Source organism: Falco punctatus (assembly GCF_963210335.1).
Source record: "Falco punctatus genome assembly, chromosome: 7".
NCBI lineage: Eukaryota > Metazoa > Chordata > Aves > Falconiformes > Falconidae > Falco > Falco punctatus.
In genome coordinates, this window is record NC_137587.1 from 53944572 (window position 1) to 53967695 (window position 23124).

A 23124-nucleotide genomic window follows, 5' to 3' on the forward strand; every position below is an offset into this window, starting at 1 on the left:
TTGTTTTTTTTTCTTGATATGGTCACTCTGTGAGTTAAACCCTCTTTCATAGAAGTGATGAGGAACTGGCCACTGATTTTCCAAATAGGAATATGGTTGTGCAATACTGGCCAAACAAAAGGTCCATTAAAGACAGTGCAGGGATGTCCAATTGATTTATTTATGTTAACAATAATGCTTGTGTAAATTAATAGTGGTTTTGTACATGATTTACTATTAATATTATAAACTAATAGGATACTGTATAAGGCCTTTTATTCATGAGTGCTCAATCCTGCATGATTTACAAATATGAGGAGCAATCTTGAGCTATGAATGAAGATATAAAATCAACATATATATATTCTCCTGTGTAGATTCATATGCCATGTGGGTGCTGATTTTCATGATTTAATCTGTTCTAGGAATGGAAACAAGCACCATTATTATTTGGAAATACTGTGAATGCAATTAGCAATTTGAATCTACTGAATTATTGAAGTCACATAAATTCAAAGAATCAGTTGTTTAATAAAAGCTTTTAAGCAGATTGTAAACTGCATTTTATTTTACATTCTCTGGAGTATCTTAGATTATCACCTTCTCTTTTGTTTTCAAACCTTTCAAAGTTTTTACCAATATAATGAGACAAGTCACAGGAACACATGCCCAGTTATAAAATACTCTATATACATCTTTTACTTTGTCTCAACTGCACTTGGCTATTAATTAAAAAAAGGTCACAATACTTAAGACCACGAGTTAAGTTTCTTAACACTGTTCATGAATCATCTTAGTCTACCACTACATTGTATAACACTACTTAGTTTACACATACACAGAGAAGATATCTGCAGAACTGAACGATTTTCTGATGGTATCTAGGTTTTGAAAACTGGTCTGTTTGGTGCCAATTCTGTCTCCCCAGGAAGTCAATAGTAAAATAAACCGTAAAAATGGCCACTGAATTCAATTAAGTAATTTGTATCAAGGTAGAGAATCTTGCCAAACTGATGTTAAACAAATGATATCAATTTGGGGGTGATTGGTTTGGTTTTGGTTTTTTGGTGTGGTTTTTTTTTTTAAAGGGGTGTGTGTGTACAGGTGCTTATCTACATATATATGTAGATAAATAAAAGCATATACCTGCCTGATCAAGCCTGTGAAACTGGGGAGCACTGGGATACCTTTAGGTGCCAGCTTCACCAATATATTACTCCAGTTTTACATGGTGCTTAACCTCCTGAGAGCAACTAGAGTACTGCAGTGGCAAATGAGCACCTCAGCCCTAAGAGCATGTTGTCAGTTGATCTGTGAAGAGCTTGGCTTGCATTTACCGCCTCGAGTAAACACACGCACGTGCGCAACAGCAGCGTGTCATTTGGTACGTGCATTTCATTTGGATTACAGGCTGGAACAAGATCGTAGTCTGCCTGTTTAGCCAGGTAAACGTGAATCTCTTGGACAAAACCTTGCAGTCATGGTCCAGGCTCTCCCCATGTTGGAACCTCCTGCTTCATTTGGTGGATCTGCTTCTGTAGTTCGTCTCTGTCCAGCTTCATTTTTGCTTCTAGAACTTGCCGTAGAGACCCAATGCTCTCGTAGATAGCTGCAAATCCTAATTGCAGGTGAAAAGTAGATTAACTCATGATCAAAAGCGAGAGTATCACATAATTACTATCAAAGTGTACTTCTTACCATAACACTGTGCTTTACGCTAGGAAGACAGCAAAAGTTCTGCAGAAAAATAGGACCGTAATCGTGTGCTGATGGCAAAAATGCCGCCAGTGGCAGCCAAGCTATGGCCACGTAGGCTCTGGGGAGAGCACTTCTAAGCTAATGAGATGTCACCTTGTTGCTATGAATTTCACACTGAGTGAAAATCCTTTTTAATGTCACAGGTGCAGCCATTACATGCGGCCCAAAAGTCTTCACCTGCTTCGATGCAAGCAAAGGCATTTTGCATATAATTATAGGTCGATCATTGTTACCACAAGCCAGAATAAAGAACTTGATAACTATGGTCCTACCAGCATTAACTTCAGCTTTCATTTCTTTTATATCTTCATTTATCTCATTTTGAAGTTTGCCGATGCGAATGTTTATTTTTTCTTCAGTCTGTTTTGCTTCCTGTGTTTCCATGGTTATCTTCTGTATTTCTTCTATTTTGTCAATTTTCTCTGCCATTTGGTTAAATTTCATCTCTATAGCTCTTTCACTCATTTCCTGGAGCCGAGAAAAAGAATTTTTATTAGTTACTCTGCATATGAAATTGCAGTGTTCTTTCCCAAATGTGCAGTAGATATTGATTAATCATCTTTTATGTGGAATTCAAAGGTGTAAGGAATTATAATTTTTTTTATAAAATGGTTTAAACTGACTTGATTACTGTAGGCTACAATACTGATCTATTTAGAAGTAATCAAATTTATTTGAAGACTCTCAGGCTGTAGGGATGGCATACTTGACATCAGTGAAAAGTTGTACAAATATCAAGGGGGTCTGAAAATCTCACTCAAGTAATACCTCAATTACATCATCTTAGTTATTAATAATGCTTTTGCATACTTCCTGAGAAGCATTAATAGGACATTTTAACAAAACTTACAGTGTTTTCCTTAAAAGTCAATGAGAGTTGGTCAATTTTTTGCACAAGCTCTTTTTCAATCCTTTCATGTTCCTGTTCCAACCAGCTACGTGCAGACAAAATCTGGCTGCTGAGTTCCTCAATAGCATTTTTTAATCTAAGAGCATAATAGAAATTAGCAGATACAAAATAGCGGAACTTGTGGTCATTCAGCAGTGACTTTTTATGAACATGTTCATTAAAAAAATTAATCACAATTTAATACATTCTTGACACCATTTTAAGGGGAATCTTTGAATTTAAGGCTACTAAAGTGGATAAAGTAACATTGTTTTCGAAAATAAAGATGAAAGCACAACAAAATAGCAGGGTTTTATATGAAATACATCACAACATTTTTTGACATAGTAGGTGCAAAATCTTTGCAGCATTGAAAACAGAATAACATCATCCATTCAGATTATAGTCTTCATGTCTGTAGGTCTTAAATCTGAACACAGATTTGGTAACCGTTTATTTTAGTGGTAATGCTGGTTCATAGAGCCACACTTACGTTGCCTATACCCACCTCAAGTTTACACCAACCAATGGTGCCAGTGAAACTGTTTCTTTAGACAGCCTTTCTTCCAGTGAATATTTGAAATCTGGATCTATTCTTTCATCTGGTTTTCAAATAGTTTTACTGACGTAACTGATGGAGGTTGCGTGAGGATGGCAATAAGCAGTAAGGAGTAAGGATGCGGATGGCTTAAGCCAGGAGTGCCACTGAGTGAGAAATGCCTGGAGAGGAGTTAATAGCTGAATTGAATATATCCCTATATAATGTCCAGTAGTAGCACAGTAGCTTATCATTAATAATTTAGGTATTTGAGTTAATTATTTAAGCCAATTGAAAGCAGTAACGCTTTGTGAATGCTGTGCCTTGCTGCCTGGTTGCTTGAGTCGAACTTTTTGCACCGCTCCCGACAGCCACCTCCAGCATTAGTTGCTTCGTACAGCTCTTGCAAAAAGGTACCAGGCCACTCCTACAAAAATCCTTAGCTGTGTTCTTTAATACAAGTTCTGCCTGAATACTTAACCAGGGACTTAATGGGCGGTTCAAAACGGCCTAACAACATTAGGGGCAGGATTCTCGTTGCAGGTGAGGCCCGCTCGCTTTTGTAACATCTGTGGGGCGCACATGCACAGTTAAAGAGGTTCATGCTTTTGCAGCCCCGAAGATACAAGCAGCTGGGGGGTACGGCGCAGGGCCGCAGCCGGGCTGGCGGCACTCACTTCATGTCCAGCAGGTGGAGCTGCTGGCTGCTCTCCTTGTAGGCCAGCTTCAGCTTCGCCTCTTGCTGCACGATGGACTGCTCTACTCTGCTCAGGAGGTGAGAAATCTGAAACGAGATTCACTATTTACTATTTTGCAACAGCATTTCATCACAGTCTCATTTGGGATATTTCAGAACAGTAGAGGAGACCTTAAAGTAGGGCCGGTTTTGCTGACATTTAAAAAATTGAATTTGCACATTTCACTTTATTATGAAAAGCATTCTACCTTGCAAGACCAAAGTAGCAACATTGTAAAAATGGTAATTTTTCAGCCATAAATAATTTGAACAGTCTTGCCTTGAAGGCACCTGCCTGCTCCCCCCCTTGAGACACCTGAATTTGCACCATCCATCCATCTCTGTGTTGCCATATAAGCATGGTAAATGAATGGCAAAGCACTCCGCCAGTACCGAGTGATATTCATCACTTCATGTATAACAGCTACTGCAGTGCTAGAAGTGCTGAATTTAGCTGGGGGGAGGTCATTACTAACAGAAAATACTTCTCACCAAAGCAACCATCCCAGTTTCACAAAACATACTGTTCTGTTTTACAAGATTCATGCCAATATGCTCCTGGCATGCTAATACACTATACAGAGTCTTCTGAGAGAGGTAAAGTGGATTTTAACCACTTGCCAACTGCAAAATGAAGATGGAAAAATACTTTTGTTGCCCAAGAAAATGGGAAGGCCTTGAGCTGGAGATAGGAAGAATCCTTTTCCTTAATGTCCTAAGTCTCTGCTTGTACCTAGTGCTCACTCCCATTCTCGTACCCAATGGAAGAGAAACACAGCAGACAGATTAACGGATTCACAGAACCCAAACCCAGGGTTTTTTGCAAACTTTCAATAATTGTGTTCAAATACGTATGAAGTCAGCCAGGGAAGGCCAAAACATACAGGGAGAGACACTGATGCTTGCATTGTTGTGGTAGTTTTCCAGAGCACCTCTGTTCATTCCTGGAGGCCTTTCTGGTGCCTTATAATACTAGCTCCATCTACACAGCATGCTAAAGCAGAAAATTAAGGACTTTTTTTCAATTAGACCAGCACAGTAATGCAGCTAGGTACCAGTATTCAATCTAATAAGGACTGTGAGCAGGTACAGCTCTCCATTTGTAAATCTGTGACCTCCCAGGACAATAATTAACAGTACTGGAGTTTGTGTGAATTAGACTATACCTCTCACCCGTACATTGATCACTTTGGTCTAAATACCATACCTGTATTTCTGCCTCTTTGATTTTAGACTCTAAGATGAGCTTGGAGGTGTGTTGGTCTTTACTTAGGCTCTGAAGTCTTTCATAGGTAATTTTATGCTCTGCAGACAGTCTGGCTAACCCAGCGTCACACCTGTTTGAACAAATAAATACCAAAGCAACAGCTGAATAGAGTATAAGGTCCAGGCTTTTAAAATTATCCATTTTAGACTGGGCATTTCTGTGAAATTCCTGGCTGTCTAACAAACAGTGTCTTACAGGACTGTAACAGTGGTGATATATCTCACAGTATTCAACAAACTGCTCCCAAATGGGATTAGAAGTCAAATAGTCTGACCCACAACATTCCTGCCTTCTTGGCACTGACGTAACACATGGAGACTGCAGTGTTATCAGCCAGGGAAACAACATTAGAAATGCAAGGATGCAGAATTTCAGTCCCTCGTATTTCTGTCATACTCCAGAAGACATCTGTTAAGGTGTGCATGAGTTCACCTACAGGATTAGAAGCCTAAATAATTGAGGACCATTTTTTCCATTATTGAAGCTGTGTTCTCCTGAGGTTCGCGTACTTATTTTTATTTGTGAAATAGTAGTATACATTTAATATGTGTAGCAAACAATGTGAGGCAAATTTTACAGTTATTAGTCTTTATTTAGGTAAAACTGTCATTGAAAGGAATGGCAATTTTGTCTCACAAAAGGCTACAAAATGCCGTCCTGGAGCACAGTAATTATTATTTCCTTTCTTCACACTGGAACATTACTCGATGCTGTAACATTTTCAGGATAAATGTGCTATCGAATATGTGCATTTTGTACCACATTTGAAAAACACTTTGATCAGGTGGATTTCATCTACAGTAACACAGTTAGGACATTAACTGAGCTGTAAAAATGTGAGTACTGTAATTTCAGGAGTAAGACCTCTGCGAAGCATGAGTCGTGTATTTTTTTGCTAAGGGAAATATGTAATTGGCAATGTTACCAAATTTGATCTATGAAACTGATGAGGAACAGACAGCAGCTACAGTTTGAAGAAGAAAAAGGCAGTAAGAAGGAACAAGCAAAGGCACCTGAAGTCATTACCTAAACCGATGACACATTTTAACATCTTTCTAGTGACATTTCAGTACAAAGGCTTTCATTTCAACACGCATTTTCATCACCTCGGTTACAGTAACTACAGTATCATTAAACATGAAGGGAAAGGAATGGCTGAAATGACAAACGGAGCATCTGCTTAGTATTACAGTAAAATTTAAATGTGAAAATAATCAGTAATGCAAAATAGCACCTAAAGATTATAAAACCTGTGAAAATTAAAATTATAATTCAGCAGCTCAGCATTGTGAGACTTAGTTAGTAGTATCTGTAGGAAGACCAGCTAAGGTTTACATCGCAGTGACCCATACTTGTAGGTCTTACGATCAGGCAGTTTCTTTAGAAAGACAAGAGAGAAGCCAAATCTCTCCAAGTTGAATCAGAGGAAAGAAATCAGCTTGCATCTAGTCACCAAAAGCCTATGGGCTTAAAAAATATAGTTTTGTTTCTCTGAGGCGTGACAGAAAATATGAAAAGAAACAGCTTTGAAAACTACTGTAGCAGATGTGAACAGCAGGCATCTGTAACTGATTTTAAGGCAAATTAGTGTTTTGGGATTAATGACAGTGCATCTCTCTTCTTTGTGGAATGCAGTTACATGATCAAAGGGGTCATATAGTTGCACAGTAACTGAAACATTAAAATCTGACTGTGTTAATTTAGTGTCAGCCTGGAATGTTTATCCTGCTATGTTGTTTGGTTTGGTTTGGTTTTTCAAACAATATTCCATATATTGAAGTGATTGCAGAGAAGTCTTTTTGTTATTTATATTGTACACACTTACAACACTTGATTAGTTTTGACCTGGAAGAAAACATCAGTGTTCTGTAGACGAAGAATTGATATTAGTTAAGTGAGTGTACATTTTGAGTTTAAAACTTAGAGCAATTAAATAACCTCAGTCCATGCTTCTACTAGCCTTCAAATGGTGGGGAGGTAATAATAAGATGAACGTAACATTTTTTATTCAGGTTTCTACTTTGTGAAGGGTCAGAAGAAAATCAGCAAACCAAACAGAAGTACATACTACAGTTTGGAATTTTTCCCTGTTAAAAAAAGAAAAAAGAAAAAAAAAAAGGCGGCATGTTACAATCCCCAATGAACTTCCCATACCTCTGAAAGTTCTGCTTTGATACTACTTTATAGATTCATGTTAAAATGACAATATAATTCTTCTTAAAAATAGAACCAACTGTTTCTGAACACTGGATTTAAGTTCCTGTGTAATTTAATCAGACTGTCTTAAGTAAATATAAATCATATAAATAATATAAATTTGTAATTATATATATATGATAAATATAGATTATATAAAATAATACAAATTTATTTTTATTTTAAATTATATGACATATATGTCATATAAATAAGCCAGGAGACTATGGATATAAAGACAGAAGTTGAAAACAACTTTCAAGGTTTGGCCACCTTAAAAGGACAAAGAAATGAGAAATAGATTTCTAGGAGAAATACTACTTTAAAAAAACAAGAGCTGTATATAAAACCATTTTTTACAAAGAAATGCACAATAAATAATTCTCTGTCTTCATGCCTGAAATTCTGAAGCTGGCTATACGAACAACCCAGTGCAGTTTTTCACGTGCAGTTGCACACATGCACTGTTGAAAATTGAGCTAAAGATGCACTAGAATGTGTTCATTGTACTAATGCTTGATGTTGGAGGACATTTTCTGAAAGTTCGGATTGCCAAGCTCTGTACTTACTGGAAATTAGTAAATGAAGAATAAACGGAGAGATTTCATAGTGCCAAGTGTTATTCTCAATTTCAGAATACAGCATAATTCGAGAAACCAGGGATGTTTAATACAAACAGTGAAATTACCAAACAACTGCCTTCCAAGTCATAGTAAGCAAAAGCAGTAGTTATTTTTCTGGTGCCCTGAAGAGCATTTTTGTTGCCTTTGATATCTAAGAAATCAAAACACAATGGTTGCTCTATTCACTGTCACAGGGGACCAGATAAAGCTGTGAACTAAACCAATGCTCTGCAACAGGATGCTGTATAAATTACACTATGATGGTACATAAAGATTTAATGTTCCTGTTCTATTATAACAAGAGATGTTTCAGTTAAAATACCAGTGTTTCAGTGAAAAACAAGTAGCTGAAGAAAAAGTAGTGAAAGCAAGTTGATACGTCCAGGGGATCCACTGGGCAGGACCAGCAGAGCTGGTAGGTTCTGAGTAGCCTGGATCAGGGAGCCCAGATCATGCTCATCGTGTGCGTCTCCTACACGGCAAGTAGCCAGAGTGCAGCACATTTATTGTACTTATGAAGTTCCTAAATGCAGTGCATCCCAGATGCATCAGGCTCATTTTCTGTGCAGTGTAGGAAAATCTGCCTACGTGTCATGAGTCCAGGGTGTCTGAAATGAATCAGATCTATAATGTATATAAAAAATCATCCATATATGCAAAGTAGGCCCAATTTGAACATGCAACGTTGCCATTTCTCTGGATGTTTCAGCTTTCAGGAAGCTTCTAGAGGCAGCTACTTAGTGCTATGGTTCTGATCAGGCTGCTGTATTGAAACTTTCCAGATGGATGACCATAGTCCACAAGTTATTCTGTAAAAAAATTCTAAGGCACTATTCATGAGGTTTATGATCCAGTATCACTAGAAATAGACTTGGTCAATTTGTGTTGCCAACATCAGGGTCAGAAGGCTGGAGTGATGGATCTGTCCAGATCCATCTAAAAGGAGGCATCTACCTCATTTTCTGCTCAATGTGTAACTGAATCTAATAGGGATAATATTTTTCTTAAAGTGAATAACGCTGGTTCTTAGGAAAATGTAGGGCATCATTCATGGTGAACACTGTAATGATGCTTTACAAATTCATCAGTAAATTGTGCTTCATGAGAAATGGCCCAGAGACATGACCTGTAATGCGTGCTCAGTCTTCTGAGAGGGATAGGAGTTCATTCTGTGGCGCAGGTGGGGTCGGCTGTGAGGTGTGTCTGAATGTCACTCATCCAGAGCTGTGGGTACATGGGTTTGGAGCTGTGCTTCAGAACTGCATGTGCATTAGGGATCCCTGTTCTCATCGTTAAAAGCAGCATCCCTCAAGAAATAACGAGACAGTTCGATGATATATTGACATGTTACAGAACAGTTGGTGTTAGGAAATAAACACCATCCTCTCCAATATTGAAGTTGAATAGGATGTTTAATACGCATGCAATTACTGGAACTGAAATTTGGCCAGAATCCTGAGACTGACACTAAAATTATTACAGGACCAAAGGGCTCAGACTGAGGTGATTTACTGTGGCGTGGCACATACAGACTGATGCACACCGACTGTCCTGCACACTTCTAGCCTGGAGCACACGTGCCGTGCCGGGAGCTGAAGGAGCTCGGTGTGCAGTAGCCTCGGCCATGCGTAGGACCTTGGCTGTGGCCGAGAGCTGATGCACAGCAAGCTGCTGACCCCCAGTAACTAGATCATGTGTCTAAGGTTTCACTCTTTGAACTCATCTGAAAACTAGCAGGACTAGATGTAAATGGGAAATTACATCAGGTGAATTCAGCCTGTTTTATATAAGGAACATTAGCTAGAGTAATCAGAAAGTGTTTATCCCGAGGGAAGTTTCTTGTAAGTACCTGTGTTGTGCCAACAGCATAGCAAACTGCCGCCTTGACCATGATCTCCAGATATTGCTATAATCATTAGTCACAGGAACATGAATTTGCAAAGTAGAATATGTCTGTAATTAAAGGCAAAGAGCGTTCGCCTGTGGAACACTGCTATAACTTGATTTCTGGTAAAGGGAAGCTTTTTCTCTTCCTCATTCAGGGAAAATTTTTATGTAGAGAGCATAATGCTGAATAGAAGGTAACAGTTAAAAAGACTGTAAACTGCTTCTGTGACAGTAATGAATGCAAATATCCAAGGTTCACTGCACAGTCTGAGATGAGGCAGATTGGTGTAATCTCATACAACTAATTGCAACCCAGGCGCAGTACGAGGGCGTTGCCCTAAGTAAATAGAAGAAATCCTGGCTCAGACTGCGCTAGCCCACCGCCGATCCCCACAGCAGCACTGGGGACAGGCGAGGGCCCCGCTGTGGGGCTCCTGCTGGCTCGTGTTGATTCACCCGAGTCCTGCTACTGAATGCAAAGGCACCGTATTCTGCTGCGCAAGGTGTAGCAACTGCGCGGCTCCCATACGGACCGTGCCCAGGCTGTGGTATGGTCTCAAAGTGGACTTTTTATATAAAGAAGCAGGAAGATCTAAGCAGGTAAATTTGTCAGGGATTTCTCAGTGACATAGATAATATATATATATATATATGTGTAAAACCCCTCTGAAGTATTCTTTACAAAATGGGCTATCGAAGTTAGAGTGGAAACATGAAACAATTTATGAGAAAACTTCAGTTCAAGGCAAATCTCTCCCAGATTATTTTTGTAGGCTGTTGAAAGTTATCACTAAATCAGTTGAAGGGCAAAAAAGGAAAACTATCTGTACAATATAGACAGTAGATCAAATTCAGGACAAGTGTACATCCACCAAAGTTATTAGCCAAGCTACTTTAAGCCGGATAAGGTCCTTTTTCTATAGGTGTTACATATCCTCTGTCTTTTGTGCTCAGCTTGACAGACACTGAAGCAAACGCTGTTGTACTGGGCTTTGTAGATGTGTCACCGGTGGCACAAGCTGAAGCCTGTGTAGTTGCACAATTGAAACCTGGAGTTTCAAGTAGCCTATAAAACCCCGTTACTTTATAGTTTTCTGTTCCTTACGTGCTGGGCAGCCTGCGTAGTTGTTAATATGGCTAACCAGTAACTGAATGCACAGATTTTTGCTTCTAAAACATATGCAGAAATGTGCAGCTATTCTGTTCTTTACAAGTGCAAATTGTTCCCTGCTGCCTTTATAATTGTGCTAATTGATTTGTTTCAAAGATAGACCAGCCTAAGTGGAGTACTTTTTAAAGCTGAACCAAATCCAAATTCCTAAGGAATTTGAGGTAGTTTATTAAAAACTAATTTCAGGAATTAAGGGTGATATTGTTAAGTGTAATATGTAACAACGGAGTGCAAAGGATTATTACTAATTTTCTTGAAAACACTGAGCAAAATTATCCTGGGAATTCTGCCAAAGTTGAATTCAGCCCATTATTATTAACATTCATACTTCAAGATTAAAACAACATTAGCTAGGCCCCAAAAGATGGTTCTGTGTTGACTTTTACCTTGCAACTCTTCCCCGAAGATCTCCTAAACCAGAAAGCTGTCGCATTTCCAGACTCTTCAGGGTAGAATTTGTTCCATAGCTGAGATTGTCTCTGACACGTATCTGTTCCTGCAGCATCTACAAAGCATTCATATGCAAATATAAACTCAGTATGTCACATGTAAGGTACACTTAAACTATCGCTCATTATTTTTCAGTAACGTAAGAAACCATTTTATTATTACGTTATTAAAAGCTTTGTTTTGTACTAAACCAGATACTTTTTTTTGGTCATTTACTCTTTCTTATTCTTAGTGCCCAATCTGCACATAAATACTGTAACAAAGTGTAATTTGACAGCGGAACCGGGACTTCAATATTCATTTTTATCCTTTCATTTTTGCCACCACGGCCCGGGTGCTGACAGCCGCAGAGGCCAGCCGTGGTGGTATCTGCACACGATTAGGGCACAAAGCCGAGCAGTCGGTCTGGCTGCTCCGTGTCGTCACTAAGTCGGAAGTGAAAGAAAGTTTATTACAGAGCTGAGGCATTTCCTCAGCTGTTTACACAGCACAGCCTTTGGGCTGAACTTGAGCTGGGTATTACTGTCGCATTAATTCATTTTTTCAGGATTTTCCGATGCAGCTTTCGAAAGCAAGCTGATTAATATCACAAAGGTTTCTGTGTTTATGGGCTGATATCCCGTGCTGTTTTGATAGGCACTGCAAGAATTGCGTCATTTGCAAACAGTTTTTCAAGTTCTAAAAACAATTTATAAGCTTTACAGGATCTTCAGACCTTGTCTGACCTTTACTCCTCCTGTGGTAAACTTGCTTACTAAATTAGAAGGAATGAGTAGCTGAGATGCCATTAGTCTGTGAAAAATTCTTAACATACCTCGATGTCCCGGTTGAGCTGCCTCACTATTGCCGTTATGTTTCGGATATGTTCTTCCAAGAGTTGCCTAGCCAACCGGTCACCCCCCCCTTTGTTCTGCATTCTGTGCAGAGTGGAAACAATGTCCTCCTTAATGCGAAAAGCGTGTTCCACAAGAGCCGCCGTTGTTTTCTCATGGCTTAGGATTCTGTCTTCCAGCTGATCCACAAGGCTCGCGGATGCCAGCGGGACCGCCGTCAGCGCCTGGCTGTGCAGCGGTATGTTTCGAACCCGCCTAGTGAAGAAGAAGATCCAGTCAGAGTTAGGCTCTCACCCAAAACTGAGCAATGCTGTTCCGCGGGAGACAGTGTGATGCTATCTGCATATCGATGCTGAGGAGCAGCACCAAGATGCTCGCAGGGAGAGGGCCCGCTGCTGCAACTCGGTGGGTGCTGTGCTGGCTGCAGCACCTCTGTGGTACAAAGGCAGGTCAGGCTCTTTTTTCTACCCTTTAAGGGAGCTTACAAAAGCGTAGGATCTCAATAAAAGGGCATTAGCATTATAAAAGTAGTTACAATTCAGAACTATTAATCTGATTAAGAATCCAAATTCAAAACCTTTTCATTGAGTTTCAAAAGTTTCCAACGCTATTTGTCTCAACAGTTCTCAAACTTAATCCAAGTAGTAAATGCAGAAGGTAGATACTGCGAATTCAATGGAAACCGACAAGGAGTAGCTTGCATCCATTCTTTTTTTTACTCTCTGTAGCTACCCAGTAATACCATACAGAAGCTTGGTCCCCCATGAGCTGGACAGGAGGATATGCAGGTGTAGAAACCGAGGAGAGACTGAAATTATGACAAGCTTCTCATAGTTTCAGAAGTCAGTTTTTCCCCCAAAACAGCTTACGTTTGGGTACTTTGAATAATTGCCATTTTTTTTTCAAGAGAGCTCTGCACTGCATAGCTTCCATGGAAAGGAATGGAGCTCATGGGTGCTCAAATTCAAAAAAACTTAGGCTGCTAATGCATGCAATCTTTTCCTGCTGCTATATTCCGTACAGAACAGTTTTCAGAAGCATAAGTGGAAGATACAAGTTCAACCCCACTTTGAAAGAGGACATCTTTTTTCTTGGAACTCTGTTATTTACTGTGTGTTCTCCATGTTGTTTCCTGTTAAATGAGCAAAAATAACAGTTTACTTTCACCATGATGATACTGATAGAGACATAAGAGGACTCCAGCAAAGGTCACTTCTGGCTCTGAATTTTCACGCTCTTTCCATGCTGCTAGAAGACTGGCTAAAATATAATATTCTTGGACTTCTATTCAGTTACAGTTTAAGCTGTTGAATTCCTTTGGGAGAGGATTAAGTAAAAGCTGAGTAAGGAACTGTGATTGGAATGAGTCTACAGTGTCTCATTTTGCTTTGCATACTAACGCCTAAGCCCCAAGTCACAGCATTACTATAGAGAGAGAACTGACAGACATAATATTCTATGATATGAAGATTTTACTTTTTACATTCCAAACTGTACCTTTCAGAAGGGGCAAGAGTTGGGAAGATTGGGCTTCGCTGGGCCATCTTCTGGTCAATAATTTACGTCTGTTGAAAAAGTACACGTTGAATTATTTAACAGTTTGTATCTGGCACTGGAATGACTTAATGCTTCTGCTTTAAGTGAACCTTTAAGTAAAGTTTCAAGATTACGCTGACAGCTCTGATCTTGGAAATCAAATGCTGCGTATGGAATAAATGCAAATAAAAATCAATACAACAGAACAAAAGGAGAAAACCTAAAAGCTGCTAAAAAGCTTTTTGTAGTGAAAACAATACTCTTGAAAAAGGCAGAGCTGACAGCCTTGGAACTGAAATCTGCTGTTGCCCCACAGAACTGGTTTAGCAGGACAGAGGCAAACAAAGTTCTGGTCCCCAGTCTGTCAGCTAGTCTCAGACATCATCAATCAATGAATGAAAAAGCAAGATCCACAGGATTATCATAAAGCTTAAGAAAGTATTGGCTAGAGAATGAAATAAAAATACTTAGTGACAGCGGATTATTCAGTTTAAGGTGTTTTTCAGGTAAAAGCATTGGCAGTCAGAAACCTAAGTAACATGTGTTGGACATCAGCACCGTTTAGCAAAACTGAGTCTTTTATTTGTCTTCAAATCTAAATGACCACACTTTATGCTGTAACTAAATTCTTCTGCGGTAAGAATATAGATTCTGGGTTTAATTTTTAGACATAGCCAGCCAGACTGTGACAGACGTTGCAGCAGGGTAGTTCTGTTAAATAGCTTCAGAAAGATGTTTTAGGTATCTTACTGTAAACAAGATCAGTACCTGGCTCAGCAGCTTTGTTCACTGACAGAAATTAATGAAATGGACAGTAGCCTCAATCAAATCCAATTTTTCTGCCCTATGTAAAACAAATAAACATTTTTAACTATAAATAGAACGATCGTGGCCCGAGCCTGAACTTTTTGGGAACCTAAAATCCCTACTGAAAACTAAAGGCTGATGTATGAAAAGAATTTTGCAATTGGTGATGAAATCTGGTGCAATATGCTGTACAAACCGAAAGAGAAAAACAGGGTTATTGAAAGAAAAGTGTCAAATACCGACTGTAAAGAAGTGATAGGACTATCCTCTGAGATCTCAAAATGCGAAGCGTGTTTATGCTTTAGAAATGCATGAAAGCACTGCCTAAAAGCAGAGAGCAAACATTGTCACAGTATGTGTGTTCTATTTATAGCACAGTGCTTCAGAAACTACAAAGTAGAAAAAAAAATAGTTGTAAGAGAAGCTGGGTTGCTGAGCAGCAATGACACTAAACTGGAATTCAGAAGGTCTGATTGTGATTCCGTGCTCAATACCTGATCCTCATGACTTTGGACAAGTTATTTCCATGTCTAGTGACTCAGTTTCCCCATATGGAAGACAGCGATAATGATACCTACCTCCTTGTTTAAGTTCTTACACGCCTGCAAGTAAAAAGCACGCTATAAGAGCTGGGTATCATGATGACTTCTGCATTGAAAATCCTGCGCAGACACTGAATGTCCAGTCCTTTCCCAGTTGTTGTTTGTTTTTTGGTTGGTTTTGTTTGGTTGGGGTTTTTTGTAAACAATGCCACCACTCTGCAAGGTCTCACTCCTAGCTGTGCCGTGGGGTTATACCGAAACCCGGCACCCAGTTCTCAGCAGATCTGAGCTCATTTACTCTTAGTCCTCTGGGCCATAACACATTTTAATGATCTTGATGCAGTGAAGCATTTAAACACAATTGAACTATAAACACAGGAATATCCCACTGATTTAAGAAGAGCTATGCGTATCACAGCAGCAAAGCACTGGATGCTACCTAGAAAAATGAAGAACAAATATTAAAGTCTGTACATCTAGCAGTGTCTTAGCGAAATGCACCTTACAAAAACGATCCAAACAAAAAAATCCTCAAGTGTTTTAATCTTATGGCCTTCAGGATCCATTTATTATCGATCGAAAAAAATGTTTGCAGCAGAGTAAGCATAGGATTGCTCGACGTTTTTACTTGTTCTGCTGGGCTACCATTAGACATGCAGCTAACTGCAACCGTCTGGAGAAATTGTGCGCATGAAACAAAAGTTACACAGATGGACTTCTTATTCATTTGTTATTGCTAACTTAAGCACATCACTCGGTACACACTGAAATATCAATTATCAGATTTCTTGGTCTAATCCAACACCCAGAAGGGATGTGTTAAGACCTCGTTCAGCAGTTGTACAAAACTTTTCTGCAGTTTGGAGGTTATCTGCAGTAAACACTGAGAGATACATGTCAGAACTAATGACAAAGTCCCTCCTTGTGAGTGTGCGTAAGACCGATTTAGACTAATAAATATAAAACAAAAGAAAAAAACAGGATGTTCCAATGCCTAGAGTCAGAGGAGTGTAGTTTCACATAGCTCCAATTTTAATGGCAGTAAACTAGTGTCAACTTAGATACCAGTTGAAGTTTCAGGTGCTTAATTTCTTTTTTTTTTTTTTTTTTTTTTTTTTTTAATGAGGATGTCTCCTGCTTGATACTCCTATGGGAATTTAAATAATGATCTATTAACCCTGTCAATTTTGGTCGATTGATTCAATTTACTGAATATGATTCAATTTACTGAATATTCTAAACATACTTGTCACAGGGATGATATAAAGACTTTTCTCCCAGTTGTAACTGGTATGCCTAGCACTAAAATAGCAGTTCGCTTCATCGGTTAGGCAGCTTTTCCATACAGACCGGGGTACGTCTTTAGCGTTTCTTTAGGTCACTGACAGCAGACGGTAAAAACTTGGGAAAGAGCCGTATGTGGAACATGCTGGAGAGACACTTTTAGGAATGCAAAGTTCCCCCCTGGCTCCTGGTGCTGCGGCATCCCTTCCTGCTGCGCCAGCGTCCGGCACGGCCCGAGGCTGCGGGGGCTCCGTTTCTCGGGATGGGAGGGATAACCACACCTGTCGCCTTGGGGTTTCCATCCTCCATGCCGACCCGTGCTAACTCTGTGCGCCTCGCCGCGCTTCCCACACGCGTTCCCACCGCACGCCTGCGGGGTGGTGGAGCCCTGTTAACCCTGACAGCGCTGCTGCCGGGGGGGTGAAGCGGGGGGGGCTGTGCGGCCCGCGGCAGGTCCCGGGGGAGCCAAACCCGGCTGAGATACCGGCCAGGGATACCGGCCAGGGAAACGCTTCCACCGCGCCGCTCGGCCAGGGAGCGGCTGCGGGCGCTGCGCGGGGGCGCAGGCAGCGCGGGAGCCGCGGGCGGGGGGCAGCGGGACAGTTCCCGTGTCGCAGCTGGGCACGGAGGGGGGTCAGGCCCGGCTGTACCGGGAGGGCACGGAGGAGGGTCAGGCCCGGCTGTACCGGAGAGGCACGGCACGGCCGAGCCCCTCCGCGCCGCTGAGCGCACCCTGCGCACCCGGCCCCACGTGCCGTACGGGGCACAGGCGGCCTGCCGGGGGGGGGGGGGGGGGGAGCAGCTGCTCCCGGGGATCGGGGCCACCGGCCCTCGGGGGAAGCGGGGCCGCCAGCCCAGGCCGGGGTGTGCTGGCGCGGGGCCGGGAGCGGGGCCGGGAGCCATGCTCGCGCCCCGGCGTGTGGCGGCAGCGGCGCAGCCTGCCCTGCGTAGGGCCGGGGCCCCGCCGGCCGTGCCGTGCCGTTCCCTTCCGCGCCGCGCCGCGCCGTGCCGTTCCCTGCCGCGCCGTGCCGTGCCGTGCCGCGGGGGGCACCGCTACGCGCGGTGACGGCCGCGGAAGCACGGAGTGTAGGACAGTGACAGTGACAGTGACAGGACACGACAGCGCAGCCAGCGCCACTCGAGGGCCATGCAACGCGGGGCACGGAGCCGCCACGGGCTCCCGGGCGGGCGCAGGGCGCTGCGCGCACTCACCAGTGCCGGATCGCGGCGGGCCGGGGCTGCCCGCCTGTCCCCCGCATGCCAGCGGCCGCCTGCGCCCCGCTCCTCAGCGCGCTGCCGCCGCCACAGCGGCGCTGGCCGGGCGCCCTGCCTGCCGCTACGCCGCCGCGCCGCGCCCGCGGGCCGGCCCTGCGTCCATCGGCGGCGCCGTGCCCGCCGCCCGCCCGCCCGGCTGCGCGGAGCGGGGCCGCCGCAGGCCGGGCTGCAGGAGCGGCAGCGGTTGCCAGGACGCCGTCACCATGGCAACGCGCGGGGCGGGGGGCGGGCGCTCCCGGACGGGCCGCGCAGGGGCAGCCGCGCTGCCGGCGGCGCGCAGGGTCCGCGCCCGCGGTGCGGGGGCTGGGGGTGGCAGGGCAGCCGCGGCTGGGAGCTGCCGGTGGGGCAGCAGGGCCGGGGGTGCGGCGGGGGCGCTGGCTTTGCTGGGGCGTGCGGCAGCACCGGCGGCGGACGGCGGCAAATCACGGGTCTGGCGGTCACGTTTCCGCGTGGTATTTTCAAACAACATCTACCAGCTCGCGTCAGTAAAACTTCACGTATCACAGCAGAAGTGATCCTCCGCTTGCGCAGCAGGGGCGTGTGAGCGAAGGGAAAGTATTCCTGGAAAAGCAAAGCGGCGGTGGGGTGGTGCCTGCGCTTTTGTTTCCTGCTTGGGTCATTCTTTGGACTTCAGCACAACCGTCTGGGGTAAACAAAGGGGAAGGAGCATGGGAGGCAGCCAGGCGTGCCAGGCAGCCCGCAACAGCACGCTGGCTCTGGGTGGATACGAGCCACGCGATGTCCTGCACGTTGTGCCTGCGCCCAGCAGCACCCAAGGCTGGCAGCGCTGCAGCGTGCACATGCTGTTGTGGAGAGCAAGGCGAGGCGTGAATCCACGCTCCCATGGACCTACTTATTTTCAAGTGTTCCCTGCATCAAAGGATCAGGCCAGAAACAAAACGTGCCATCGTGCTTTCCAAATGGGATAGTAACTGAGAGTCGTAGGATTGTGGGATAATTCGTGTGAGAATGGACCTCAGGAGGACACTTGGCCAACATCCTGCTGCAAGTGAGATCGTTGATGGGGCCAAATGCAGTTGTTCAGGGTTTTACCCGACCTGCTCCTGAAAACCTCCAAGGTTTTCAAGGTTCTCCAAGGATGGAGGTTTTCCACCCTCCTGCTCCCAGGCTGGGCTGGCCGCCGGCTGGGGGAAGGACGTTCTTGTTACCTGGTCTGAGCCTCTCTGGTTTGCATTTATGTTGTTGTCTTCCCACACACACCACTGTGAAGAGTCTGGCTTTGCCGTCTTGATGGCTTCCTCATGGGTACTGGGGGCTCCTGTTCGGTCCCCCAAGGTCTGCTTTCATCAGCAAGTCCCGCACCCCCAGCGCTTCCCTTCTCTGAAGGGGTGGTGAGGCACTGGCACAGGCTGCCCAGGGAGGTGGTGGCATCACCATCCCTGGAGAGGTTTAAAAAACATGTAGCTTGGTGCTCAGGGACATGGTTTAGTGGTGGGCTGGGCAGTGCTGGGTTAACGGTTGGACCTGGTGACCTCAAAGGTCTTTTCCAACCTAAATGATTTGATGATTCTATCTCACTGCCCTGCTGACCCACACAGCTGTGTCCTCAGACCCAGCAAATGTCCAGACTAACTTTGTGCACCTGAACAGTTTTTGTGCACCTGCCTGGTGATTTTTCCTACTAAAGGACTGCTTGAATCCTCAACATTTTCTTGAGTATGTGTGTCTGCAGGAGGGCTTGAAAGCAAATTGTTATTTAAAGCAAATTGATTATAGTTATTTCAATTTCCAAACATGTCAACATTTGTACTTCCTGCTGCAGTCGTGGAATTAACATTAAAAGGTACCTCCATACCAGCTTGCAGTCCACTTTCCCCCTCTAGCCCTTGCTGGCAGAGCATTTAGCATGGTGAGGGCCAAGAGATGGGGAGGTGAGGTGTAAATGACTGTTCTTACGCTGTTCCCCAGGAACCCGTATCAGCCACTGTCCGACACAGGGTATTGAGGGGAATGATTTTTGGTTTGTCCCACACAGATGCTCGTTTCATCTTGTGTTACCAGACGTTGTTATTTTTGTACTTAGATCACGTCTTTGATGTTTCTAACCAAAGCAGTCCTAAACTGTTGTATTTTATATAATTACATCTTCAGTGTAATTGATGCTGAACATGCAGTTTTATTTTCTTAAAGGCACATTCAGATCTCTTTCCTTGTCAAGGCCCAACATCAGCAATAACGTTAGTCTGTTCTAGAGCATTCAGCTGTCTCACTTAGGAATGGAGACCCATTTTAAAAGATCATGGCATTACAGAATGGAGTAATTTAGGCTGGAAGTGACCTCGGAAGGGAATCTGGTCCAACGCCCCACTCAAAGCAGGTCTAATGTTGGTGTTGGATGAGGTTGCTCATCATAACATAAACTTTTGATCTTAAAAGCTTGTGTAATGTTTAAAAAAATCTTCCTCTGGGGAAAAAAAATGCAGTGCTTGTACTTTTGTTGATGTGAACCTACAAAGCCAGTCACGGGAACATAGAAGCCAAAACTCCTCCATTACCAAGTCCTTTGTGGACTTCTTCCAGTTTTAAACCAGCCTTGCAAATAACATTATTCATACATTTTGGGTTGCAGTTGGAGAAAAATTCAGCTCCATGAATTCTGAGTATCTCTTATGTCTGGGGCTTCTCTTAATCAAATCCAGAGTTAAAAGAGCCGCGTGCTATTTTCCCTCAACTGCCCCCCCCCAAAAAAAAACCAACCCAACAACCAAACCAAACCAAAACCCCAAACAACAGTGGGTGAAAAAGGGCTGTTGAGTTTGCTACTGTACTTTTTACCCCTGTGGTATGTTAGATGGGCACTGAACATGTTGATAAGCATGTTTTCTGAGCAGGGATGCTTCTCTAATTTAAGGCCAAAAAAAGAGAGGAAAGAAGGAAGGTGTTGTGGTAGGCACAGGGAAAGGGAGTGAAAGCAAGCTCAAATGATTATATTGTTTTCCAAAATGGAATTTTTTTCTAATCATTGACATGATTCCATCACATTTTAGGTCATAAACTTTTGCTTTTGTTTTATACGTGCCATTTTGTTTCTCCCTACATTTCACAAGAAGAATTTGCTGAATCCATTTTTTATTTTCTGTGAGACAAATTCTACATTTGTCAAGTGTAGCTGAAGACAGAACGTAACCATCTGCATTTTAGCAGAAAACGAAGATTACAAAGTGTCTGTTTATTCTTTGGAAAGCAGATACAGCAAAAAAATGCATTGAATTTTTGAAATTTCTTTAATTTTACACCATTTGTTTTTCTAGGGCAAAAATCCTTCATCTTTCTAAGACATACCAGATGGTGTGGTTTTCTAACTAAATGTATGGTGTCTTGTTAAGGGTATTAAGCCTTATTTTATGGCTTTCAGGCATTAATTATATTATTAATTAAATTATTCTGGTCAACAGAAGATAAATATGTGGCTTATAAAACTTAATCTAAATATATTTTGTGAGTAAGGAAAAAGTAGCAATACCTTTTTTTTTCTTTGCTGTCAGTTTTAGCCCATTAGAAAGCAGTCAGGGCAGTGCCTGTTTCATTAACATTTCTAATTTTTTCCTGATTCCCTGATTTCTTGTAAGAGTTACTTCTTTCTGAAGCCACAATAATATTTTTAGAAGGGAGGGCAAGGGAAAGTCGTAGCCTGTGCTGTTTTCAGAGGTAAGGACCATGCTCTTTTTTCGGCCAGTTTAGTCTTCCTGCGTTGCAGCATCAGCCTGCTCCCAGCTGGGTGCTGGCACACAGTGTCCCTCAGGCACTGGGTAGGTGGAAACACACGTGAGGTACCAGTCACGCTACAGGGGCAGCAACTTCTCTCGTGGTACAGCCCGCTGCTCCGTGGGCTTCAGGTGATGGCAGAGAGACCACAGTCACTGCCATCAGGGCTGAGCCTGTACCCACCTCCAAAACGGAACGCTGAGGCAATAAACCTCTGCAAGCACCGAGGAGAAGCTTGTCCTGAAATGTTTTCCTGAAGTTCAGCACTAGTGATCCATGTAAGGAGGATCAAGTGCTGCAACTGGCACTTGCAGCCTGAAAATATCCACAAAACAATTCCTAATGTTAGCATTTCTGCGCGTGAGCTGGTGTTACTAACCAAACACAACACTGCCAGACACTACACGCACTGAAAAAACTGATGGAAGTTCTTGCTGCCGGGAATTTTTCTTAAATCTTCTCCGGTTAGGATTTTTAAAGGTAAGCTGTTCATATGAATGTTATTGACAGAAATGTCAGCACTTGTAAGTTTTGTGCATCATTTAAAAGTACAGAGATTCGTTTTTACTCTGCTGGAGCTTCTCAAGATGAAGATGGGGGTTCTGCCTTCCTCAGGGCTGGCTGGTGGGCAGCGTCGGCTGGAGGAGCCCGGGCACACAGGGCGTTCAGGCATGCCGCTACCGATGCTCGAAGGGAAATGCCTTCCCTTGCTTCTGGACGTGGATGCTGAATAAGTATCATTCACTTAATATAGTCAGCTTGGGAATTCCATGTTTATCATTAAAATCAGCAGAATTAAAGGGCTAGGTTTAAAAGCATGAAAAGGGCTCGTTGTGAATTAGGCTGTGCTTGGTGCACGCAGGTCTTAGCAAAGGCTCATGCAGATGCTGAGCACTGATGCCTTCGGCCCCAAAGTTTTTGGTGAAAGTCATCATCTGGTCCATCTAGAGCAGACGGACCCCAGTAGTGCACGTCAAATTCGGTGAACTTGGGACTAGTTTCTCGATTAGCTATCTGGCATGAATGCACTTTTTTACTCTTCTCCCACAATCCAGTTTCTCTACTTTTTTGTTGACTTTTTTTAAAGATATTTGTATGTGTTTGTAAACACACAGGCATGCAAATGTATATGTCTTAAGAAAATGAACCTAGGCATTACAAAAGACCCACATCCAAAGCAAACGGAAAAAAAATACAAAACCTATATAAATTCTCTTTCTTGTGTTGGCCCTATACACGCTTTCTGAATTCTTATACATTTTTTCACCACTTTTTATCACAGCCTCGTAACTTTGTGTAACATGTCCGTGTTTAGATGAAATACCAGGCAAACTATTTTTGTCCTATTTCCATAAAACTGCTGTTACTTACCTTCTGTTGGGAAATGACGTGTGAAACTCATCTCCTGAGAAGTTCTGCTCACTTTTTAGCGCTATCAAATATATTTTTGCTTTAATAGCTACTGCGGCTCCTATTTACCACCCAGCTACTTTCTCAATGGGAATGTTTCCTACCTCTGGTACTGATGTCAGTTTACATCCAAGCAATCCACTATGGAAATCCCAAGCTTCACACGATCAGTAGGCACATGGCACAAGCCCAGCAGAGCCAAGGAGGTGTTTGGTGC

General features: G+C 42.9%; 1 protein-coding gene across 6 annotated transcripts; it reads right to left on the reverse strand.

Moving 5' to 3' along the window:
• Nucleotides 1-136: 136 nt before the first annotated feature.
• FAM81A (family with sequence similarity 81 member A) lies at nt 137-22119 on the reverse strand. Of its 6 annotated transcripts, none has more exons than XM_080396673.1 (8): nt 13825-22119; nt 12309-12582; nt 11431-11549; nt 5108-5237; nt 3842-3948; nt 2588-2723; nt 2010-2205; nt 137-1597 (listed from the first exon to the last, which is right to left on the reverse strand). In XM_080396673.1, the coding sequence occupies exons 1-8, from the start codon at nt 13869-13871 to the stop codon at nt 1458-1460; spliced, it is 1149 nt and encodes a 382-aa protein (XP_080252799.1). In that variant the 5' UTR covers nt 13872-22119; the 3' UTR covers nt 137-1457. The 6 variants fall into 6 exon arrangements, with proteins under 6 accessions (XP_080252799.1, XP_080252798.1, XP_080252796.1 ...); XM_080396672.1 differs by having other exon boundaries at nt 1507-2205; nt 13825-13892; nt 17709-22119; XM_080396670.1 differs by having other exon boundaries at nt 1507-2205; nt 13825-15272; nt 17709-22119.
• Between the last annotated feature and the right edge of the window lie 1005 nt (nt 22120-23124).

Excerpts from the sequence above, each read along its gene's own strand:
- FAM81A (XM_080396672.1), bottom strand. The coding sequence starts at position 13,871 with ATGGCCCAGCGAAGCCCAATCTTCCCAACTCTTGCCCCTTCTGAAAG. Across the intron at positions 12,583-13,824 it reads ACTCTTGCCCCTTCTGAAAG|GCGGGTTCGAAACATACCGC; the intron begins GTACAGTTTGGA and ends CTTCTTCACTAG. Across the intron at positions 11,550-12,308 it reads AGCTCAACCGGGACATCGAG|ATGCTGCAGGAACAGATACG; the intron begins GTATGTTAAGAA and ends AATGCTTTGTAG.